The 9,795-nt window shown below is 42.8% G+C and overlaps 1 protein-coding gene across 1 annotated transcript; it reads left to right on the top strand.

Moving 5' to 3' along the window:
• Positions 1-7,506: 7,506 nt before the first annotated feature.
• On the top strand, positions 7,507-9,097 carry LOC140232002 (uncharacterized). The gene has a single exon (XM_072312154.1). The coding sequence runs from the start codon at positions 7,672-7,674 to the stop codon at positions 8,977-8,979; it is 1,308 nt and encodes a 435-aa protein (XP_072168255.1). The 5' UTR covers positions 7,507-7,671; the 3' UTR covers positions 8,980-9,097.
• The last annotated feature ends 698 nt before the right edge of the window (positions 9,098-9,795 follow it).

The following is a 9,795-nucleotide window of genomic DNA, read 5'->3' as shown; positions in this document are numbered from 1 at the left end:
AATTTTCTCCGCCTTCATCAGTTCTGCGTCGTTTCGACAGTCACTCCTAACTCGTGACGGGGAACCGCTCCGAACGGTCCTGGGTGCACGCCTGAAAGAACTTCCGGTGCCCTCCACCCTCATCTTCATCATGTTCGCTTTCTTCTGCTGGTTTCTCCAGATCAAGAAAGGAATCCTCACGCTCAGTATCTCGTTCTCGACGGATTCCCGGTGAGCCGGTGGCGATTCTCGCGATATTCGAGACTTATCGGACGTTGTGGAACTCGGAGAGAGAGCCTGCTGGTCGGCCGTGACTAACTTTGGAGGGTTTGACTTTTCGACAACCCACTGTTCGGAATAAATGGGACTGGAGCTGAATTTCGGGAGTTGTTGTCTGCCCCTGACGGAAGCCGTGGGGAACCCGGCTATTGGTGATTCGTCAACGAGAGAGAATCTGTTGGCGGGCTGGAGTTCAATTCCACGGAGTGACATTTGACCTGAGTCACGTGGTGATGACCCTCGGCGTGTAGAGTTTTCTGATGTTGTCTGCTTTGGGTGTGTTGAACCTATGTCTTTCAAAGAGAGTCTGTATCCCACCGTGTTTTCAGCTGACTCTCCTACCACTGTCCCGCCCTCTAGCGATGATCCCAGTGTGTCGACGTCGTAAGCCTCAACGTGCTTGAGATGAACTTCCTCCGCGCCTTTCCTTAAGCCTTCCGTGTCCTTTTCAAATTGAATGACGGCATCGTCAACAGATCTGTCTATTTCTTGCTTATCACTGTAACTGGCGCGTTCAATTTGTTGATTAAGCGCCTTTTGGGCGACACACATTGGGCAGGTGGCACAAGGGTCATTTTCTGCTTCGGTCTTCCCTCTGTCGTCTTCGGATGCGAATCCATCGATGTCGTCTGCGCTATCGTTCGGAGAGCAGCAGCTGAGACTCTCTCCCTCGATCTCGACGCCAGATGGAAGTCTGAAGGATATGCGCATCCCAGGATCGGAGATCTCGATTTCCGGATGTGACGAATTGAGATGATTTGGCGAATTTTGATCCAGCGAAGACATCAAGGTTGACGATGACTGTATGTCAGTTCCACTTACAGCAATGTCAGAAGTGCTCATGCCAAATTCAGGAAAATCATGAGGACCTACGGGTACTTCATGCAGAATGCGACATTGCTTGGGAGAGCCCAGCCTTTTAGGAGCAAAGTCATTTTCTGTCACATTTTTCGTAGATCTAGGAGTAGAACTACGATGACGAGAATCATCTACATTAATTTCATTTTGAGTAAATATTTGGCGCGGCATAACAATGTCTACCCATTCACCTTCTGCTGCCCTTGCATCATCTGGGAATTCAAGAGGAAACTCCTCATGATGACACGAATTGTTGTTGTAGTTTGATCGGCCATTTGTGTTTGTAGGTAAGAATTTGCTTTCAGTTTTTGCTGTGGTATCAAGGCGTCTTGCGAGCAGTATCGGTTGCACGCCGTTCGCTTTCGTTGCTGTCTCAGTGGACGTCTGCTCATCGTCTTTACGTGAGTCCAAGTCGGTAGGTTTGTCCGATAAAACACGTTTTATATCGTTCAGTGGATCGTGCGATAGAGAGTCTGATATCGTCTTGTCCCGGGGTCGTGTGGATGTCATGCTTACGCTGCGTATGTGATCGGCGATATGGTGAATCGATGAAAAGTTTCTGATCGGAATCGCTGAAGCTGAGCGCGACGAAGTCGACAAGGATTTCTGTAGTCGATCATCGCTGAAAAATATCCTCACGTTATCGGTGATTCTCATTCGAGGTCCATGGATCTTGTCGGCAGATTCTTTTTTCGGAGTGGACTGTACCGGTGCCGATGATACATATCGTCGGATGTAAGACTCAATTGCTTCCCTTTGGCGAGTTTCAGCGTCCTGAAATCCAACCCTGTGTGTCCGTGTGATTCTACTAGTTTTTACATGATTGTCTGCTCCGGCAGAATTATCTTCTCTATTATCACCGCAGAACTCTGTCGGTCTCGACACCGAGATCAGTGACTGGAGAGAGAATGAATTTGTGACGAGGAAATCGGGCGATTCGATGCGCGGGTTGTACCGTGGTCGATTCGTCAATCGACAACGATTTCGTCCCATCATGGCGTTCGGTGTGATAGATGACAAAATATGGAGATCACAGTTAATAATCAATGATTCCAAGTAATATTCTCAATCAATTATATTTGCCAGTCAAGTTTTAACAAGTGTGGTGTACCAGATGATCATGACACTGCCGCACAGATGCTACTGGTCGGATGAAATGCAATCTGGTGATCTGATTCAGTCCAGACAGTCAGAAAAACACTTTTAGAGATCGTCAAATAAGAAAATGCGCAAGTCCTAATTCAAATAAAACATCTTGCAAACTCATTAACGTCTACATGGAGCAAAGGGAAATATTTGCTAGGGGATCTAGGTGTTACAAACAGCAACATTTCACCCCTCTCAGAGGAAACAATGCCCCAGCTTTTCATCGAGGTGGGGTTAAAAGGGTTTCACTTTGCCTGAACTTATTCACCACTTGAGCAGACGCTACGATACCAGCGAAAGTCAATTTGCGCGGCAAACGAATGTAACAATCGTCTGCAAACAGTCCGTCGCACCTGCCTGGAGTAGTGCAAGTAGGCCTATGTTGGCTTGTCAAAGAAACCCATACACAAATAATGTGCTATGACTTACAGGTGTAGCTTCGTTTCGAATTTCCATACCAACTACTATGAAAACAAAGCTCTTCACAGCTTACGGCAGAGATAATAAGAATGATAATAATGACATCACAAAAACACAATCTTCTATTGTCTCAGTATCCAGTTCATGGCTATGAAAATGTGTAATAGTGTTGACATGTGACATGAAAGTTAATCACCATTTCTAATTATTAATCAATTTTACAATTCAATATGATAAAAGAAATGATATTTCACATCTCGTTGGCATTAGCCATCAGTTTATATGATTTAATAGTATTAATAGGCAGCCAGTCGTAACGATCACACTATTACGACTCAATATTCAACTCTATAATCATGTCAAATAAATTCATTACAATATTTATATGTTCCTATCATATCTTTATATTAGGTACATGCTCAATAGAATCATACATGTATTATGCATTTCATGTAATTTTGTATGTATATGTGTAATCAATATGCCCCCAACAGAAGCTTTATTTTTTTTTCGCTTTATTGATGGAAACATGACAACTTGATGATCAGCAACTAATCAACGACAGTAATTCGGTTTACATGGTTTAGGGCGCCATCGTAACTATAGGTACTTTATAATTTGGACACTGTGCTAAATGTTGTTCATTTTCCCTCCTTTCCTCCTACCAGTTAGTTCAGCATACGTAGGTTTGTAATAACAGGTGTTTGCTGAAGTAAAGCTTCAGCGACATTACTCCCGTCTCTAAAGAGTATCGTCTTTTGCTAGTTCTCAAAACTTGTATTTGCAGATTATTTGCATATTGGGCTACATCACAAAGACATATCTGCAAATAATGTAGCTGCATGAATTACAAATAATCCTTGATTTTTACCTTTGCCTTTTTTTTTTTTTGCAAGGCTTGATTCATTTGCGTTTTCTTGTCATTTCCCTTTGTTTTGTTTATCATGTATAGATTGAATACACTTTACGGCATCATAGTGTATCACGTGAATGTTTCGATATTTATTTTTTTTTTTCCAAGGGGGCGGGGTTGCACTTTCTCCAAGGCCTCGGCCAACCCCATCCCCACCCGTCACTATTTGTCTGGATGTCAGTGTGTTAGACCGGCGACAGAATAAACAAGTTACAACTTATTTATTCTAGCTTATATGACCCATGACATGATCACATACTTTACGAATCGAACACTATAAATATAACAAAACACGACACAGAACATCAACACCTGGCCGTTTAATACAATGGGATACTGGAAACCATCAGAAGAAAATCCCTTCATCTGTTAACCAGTATTTTTTTTTTCTAAATGTATTTATCAATTATTCTACACACTTTAGGCGTACTTGCTTTGGTAAAAGAAAAAACACAGAACAGTTTCACAGTCGATCTGATTTTATTTGTAACTGCATGCTTGCACATCTTATGACGAAGTCAAGATCGACAAGTCAACAGATCAAAAAAAAAATGCAAATGAAAATAAATGAATTGAATTGAAAATATTTTATTAAAAGAGAGAGAGAGAGAGAGAGAGAGAAAGAAAACAATACTGCGAACACATCCTTCCCGGTGGATAAATCTTAACCACCCAGTCTCTTCTGTGATATGGGTTCCTGAACGATTTTTCTTCTTTTGTTTTGTTTTCATCCCCACCCCCTTTTCCTCTTTCCCCCTTTGTATCTACCACCGTGCGTTCGTTCCAAACTTACCTTGGCAGATAGCACCCTATTCTACCTTTAACGGCTTCCTGATAACTCACAAGTTCCACATCCATTATTATAATAATCTACCAGTGGCTAATGACTAGCACAAAGGACTCTCTCACTTGCCCTCTCTGTCTCTCTCAAGGGCAATGTAAGCCATCACTGTTGCCAAATAAAGATGGCCAGATTATTTTTAATCAGTCCCATGCAAGGTTAAGAACCTAATAGAAAATCACAATGCAGCATTGGTGTAAATATTTTGTGTAGCCATGGAAAAACTCTGCTATATCACCCGAGATTTTTATCATAAAGAAATGGATGCCTCCAGGTAATTGGATAAGATTGCTATTAGTCTTGTAATTGTGATGCGGTCCCCACTAATCTCTCCATGTTTTCTTTAATTGATTGAATTTATTTGGACATACGAAGACACCATTTCTCTCAATGAAGTTAAGTTTCCTTGTACGCTTGCAATTAGTTCTCCCTCATTCTTTCTTCCATCTCTCTCTCCCTCTCTATTGTTATTTATTTATCTATCCACTCATCAAGCTGTCTGTCTTTCATAATATCATGGGGGAGTTGCAGAGAATTCTAGTCTTTGCATTACAATGCTCTCTCTTTCTCAAAATGAAAACTGAAAACTAATTGTAAAATAATTGCTAGTCAAAGCCGTTTTAGTACCAAGTAGTATGAAGCAAATTAACCCTAATTTCAGTGATAGTAATAATCATAATCGATATGAATAAACCATTGCACTAGAGGTATGGCGACGGTAATACTGCCACAGCTATCGATGACAAAATTCGTAATGATGATTATACCGTTTTCAATGATTGCCACATGTTTATTCATATGACTGAAGTGCATACGGACCATCTCTTTCATATCATGATATTTCTGGTGGATATAGCAACTCTCCTTCCCTCTCTTAATTCCCTACCCCCCCCCCCCATTCCCCTTCCCATCTCTCCCTCTCTCTCTCTCTCTCTCTCTCTTCCTCTCTCTCTAAATTCTAGGTTCAAAGTAGAGATTGCATCCTAGCACGTCTTTCATATTGGAATATTTCTGATGGAGATAATGGCTCTCCCCCTCTCTCTCTCCTCTTCGCACCCCCCCCCGTATCTCTCTCTCTCTCTCTCTAAATTGTAGCTTAAAGGGGTCGTATAGTTTTGGTTGAGACCTAATTTCAGGTTTCTAACATTTTTTGCTGAGATAATGAGAAACCTCTTATGAAATATGAAAGAGCATGTAATTCTATGAGGAGTTCAACGTTTATTTGATTAAAATTAGTATTGAAATGGCCGAGATATCCAAAAAAGAGCGATTCTAATAAAGTGTGGGACCCACAATTTATTACGATCGCTTTGTTTTACTTTGTTTTTGGATGTTTCAGTCATTCCAATCCCAATTTTCATCAAATAAACTTTGAATTCCTCTTAAAATGGTATGCTCTGTACTATATCATAAGTGTTTTCTTGGTATCTCGTTAAAAGTTAAAAGCCCAATTCTCATCTCCACCAATACTGTACCATCCCTTTAAAGATTTAGAAAGTGATTCCTCTGTGCCACGAAAGAACTCTTTTCCAGAGCTCATCTCAAGATGTTTACACGATGAGTTCTCTTCTCTCCTCCGGGCGTCCACTCTTGACACATCTCTCTTTCTTTCCTCTTATTTTTCTTCTTCCTAAGAAAGGACCCTCTTCGTTAAATCTTGTTAGGCGAGAAGGAAAAAAAAGAGGGAAAGACTGGTAAGAACCACCATCTAATCAATATCGGTCATGAAAAGGTGAGCCGAACTCAACAATAGCTCTCGAGGGGTGCGAACGGCTGTGAAGTGGTTCCTGTGTGAGACGGAGAGGGGAGAAGGTCTCAATGAGCGAAAGTGCATTGTATCCTTGTTGGCATACAATGAGAAAGAAGGGAGAAAGGAGGAAAACCGCCTGAAGGCTAAATTCGCAGGTTTGCGCAGGGATTGGATTTTCTTAGTGCTGCTGAAGGATACAGCAGAACAGGGGGGTAGAATACTTCTTGCCCTCATCAGATTGGAGAAAAACACTTGTTGGAGCGAGGTTGGTAACAGGAGTCCGTGCACTCTTTGGTGGAGATTAAAGAAGACTTCTGGAGCCATCATCGGCGCCCGAGAGAAAAAATCTTTCGAATTAAAACGTGCCCGCGAGAATACGAAGTCGAAACATACTTTCGTGTAATGTAAACAATTCAGTGCGTAGAATTTCGTGAATGGCATAATTTTCTTGTCACCGATGCATGAGCGAACTCTTGCTGGTTGCACTTCACCCCCTAAGGTCACGCGTGTTACACCCCTGACACTCCGCGAGGAGGGCGGGAGAGGATCGGCAGAGGGGCTCAAAGTTCAGATATGCTTCACTAGGCCCTTCGAATGGGCGCTTAACGCGGAACAAAAGCCACCCCAAAACAACGTACCCCTTCAGCGCTGTGCACATCTTGCGAGCATAGTGGTTGCTACGGCTACGCTATGCTTTCCGTCCGCCGACAGCGTTCGACCGTGCACATTGTAACCGCTGGAGTGTGTGCGTCCACCCTTCCTTTGCTTAGTTGTATACGCGAGCTCTGACCTATCGTATAACTTACCATGTTCAGAAGTGGAAACAAAATTTCTGTGTCATCGATCTCATAACCAACGGCAACATGACTCCAATCACGCATTTATAGGAATCATTGACCACTGTTTATTCTAAAAATTGGAGGATATTTATCAGTTGGACAATGACGTCAAACTGGACTCGTGGGACAAAGCAAATACTAGTAAGCCTTCACAGTGGTACTTGATATGCGCGAAGAACAAATATATCTTGGTACACTCTGTGTGATTGTTTTCACGTTTGTGTTGATCTTCGACACCAACACTGGAATTATTTGTCATCACTACATATCATTGCTGGACATCACGTTTAAAATCAAGTTGCAAGAAAAGGAAATACTATTGTGCCACCCAGTAACTGCCCGTTATGATGGGAATGTGTGAGTGCAACCGGGAAAGTGAGATGGGTAACCAATGGATTTCAACAATCTGACGATATCGGCGAATTTAGTCCAATCTGATCATTCTAGAAAATCCATTCACCAGCATCAGTAGAAAGTCTGTAACACACTGAACAGTTATTTTTCCTCTGGAAATTACTGCTACAATTTCACCGTTGAGAAAGACTTGACACTGAGAATCTCGTAGAAGGTGAGAAGTTGGAACATTTACTCGCTAAACGCACATTTATTTTTAGCAAAATGAGAACAGCTAAGAAATGACGTTACTATGACTCGTGGACCCACGATGGCTGAAACTCGCTGGAGTTTGGATGCCGGCACTCCAGCCGATGTCCATGATGCTGAGTCGACATCCACAGCGCCCCCGATCTCGTCTTACCGAACCATGTACCGACACTCCTTGCCTGCCGGAAGCCTGTCGGGCGGTGAGGGCGGAGGGAACGTGAACTCCATCCCTGACCAGGCCTTGGCTACCCCGATGCCCTCTGCTATGTCGGGTGCCCATTCAACGATGTCAAGCGTACCAGAGACAATTGGATTTTCGCCATCCGACTGGACTTCTCGCGATCACCACCACTACCCAATCGACCTCGCCCGTATACAACTGAAGCCGAATGCGAGAAACTCGGTGCCCAACATGTCGAAGACGATTTCGGATAGTGACATCTACGGGCGGTCGGTGAACGAGCGCCTTGACAAGTACATGGTGATCAGGCAAAAGACATTTCATGGCTTAACCAGAAGTAAAAGCGAGCTCCGAAAACTGCCCCTTACAGACCCAAGGGAAACGTTAAGTGAAGGGTCAACACCAACCTGGCTTCATAGATCAAAGACAGACTTATATATCGAGAAATGGAGGTCGAAAGCAAAGCGTCAAGATAGACATCGGAGCAAGAGTGGTTCTTCCCAGCTCGATCTGGACGGTATCACGCTAGGATCGCTCTACGAATCCTTGCCGAGGGGTAGACGCGAACTAACTCACTCCTCGCCACCGAGATCGTCTCGCAAAGAAGTCACCTTCAAGCCGCAATCAACACCGGGAGCGCTCGCGTCGAATGGCTCGGAAACTCGCTTCCCACCGCTGACGACGATTTCGCCGAAAAATCACGCCGGCGAAAAGAGCGGGAATTCGGTTTGTAAGAATGAGCGATCGAGTGTGCCTGAAGAAGTGGGAATCGCCCCCTTATCGCTGACCTCTTCTCCGAAGGACTCCCCATTTACGACGCCGAGGAAGTCGCCGACGTCGAAAATTCTCGTGCTCCCCTCTCAGGATGAAAGCTATGATGAAGTGCCCAACCGAGCAAACAACAGGGACGGAGTCCGGTACGGAGGAGAAGCGTTGCCGCGTAAAGCCGAATCATCTTCCGAACCCCTACCGACGAACAATGCCGACGACGAACTCCAAGAGCCATCGTGCAAGGCGAAGCGAAAAGGTCGGTTTCGAAAGCAGCCCCATGCCGCGATCCCCCTGAAGCTATGGGAGCCGTCCTTCGACTGCGTAGTCGTAAGCAGCCAGAAAATCTTGCAGCCTCGTCATCTTGTGAGAGCGTGGCAGAGACAAGGCTCACTGAACTGACAGTTATTCTACTAACTATAGTTATTGATTAACCTAAATAAATACGATCGAACTTGTTATATTATTTCACAATGTTTGATGTCACAAATTTGATTCAATGCACTGTCGAATGTAGTACATTATTGATTGCAACCTACATTTGTTAATATTGTCTAGAAACATTTTGTACAATCCATTTTCATTTCACGGCGACTTGAGTTGACTATTATCAACTATTACGAAAAAAAAAAACAGCAGAAACACTATCCGTCCACATCACTTGTATAGTGTCTCATTATTCATAGTGTATTTTTGTTGTTATAGTATTCTGTTGTTAGATTTAATTGATCAACATGAAAGAATTAACTTTCTGATGATAGAACCTATGACATGTAGAACACTGTGCATCGATTAGAATTTAGTTTTTAGTAATTGTAGAGGATGCTCAAGACATAAATGAAATGTCATTCTATTAGATTATGAATATTTTGGATAAAGCTTCATTGAATCTTCCCTAAAGAGATAGTATTACTAATCCGTCCGGCATTACTTTTATTCTGCCAGGAGCACTAGAAATTGCACTAACAGTGACTAATGTCAAAAGTATCAAGTAGAGTAGTGGGTTTTGACAGGGTTGAATCATTCAAACTCTGTTAACATTATATTTTTTTTGCACCTTTGTGATTCTGGTAACTCTAATTATCTTTCTTAAAAATTCATTTAATGTCATTGTATCTTGCCGTTATGAAGAATCAGTTTCAATGTGTTCATGTATACGTGTATTGTGAGGTTAATCCGTCCATATTTTACTTTCACTATACCAGTATACGTGTATTT

The sequence above is a fragment of the Diadema setosum genome, chromosome 8, assembly GCF_964275005.1.
Source record: "Diadema setosum chromosome 8, eeDiaSeto1, whole genome shotgun sequence".
In the NCBI taxonomy this organism is placed as follows: domain Eukaryota; kingdom Metazoa; phylum Echinodermata; class Echinoidea; order Diadematoida; family Diadematidae; genus Diadema; species Diadema setosum.
This window is presented reverse-complemented; position numbering and strand designations above follow the sequence as displayed.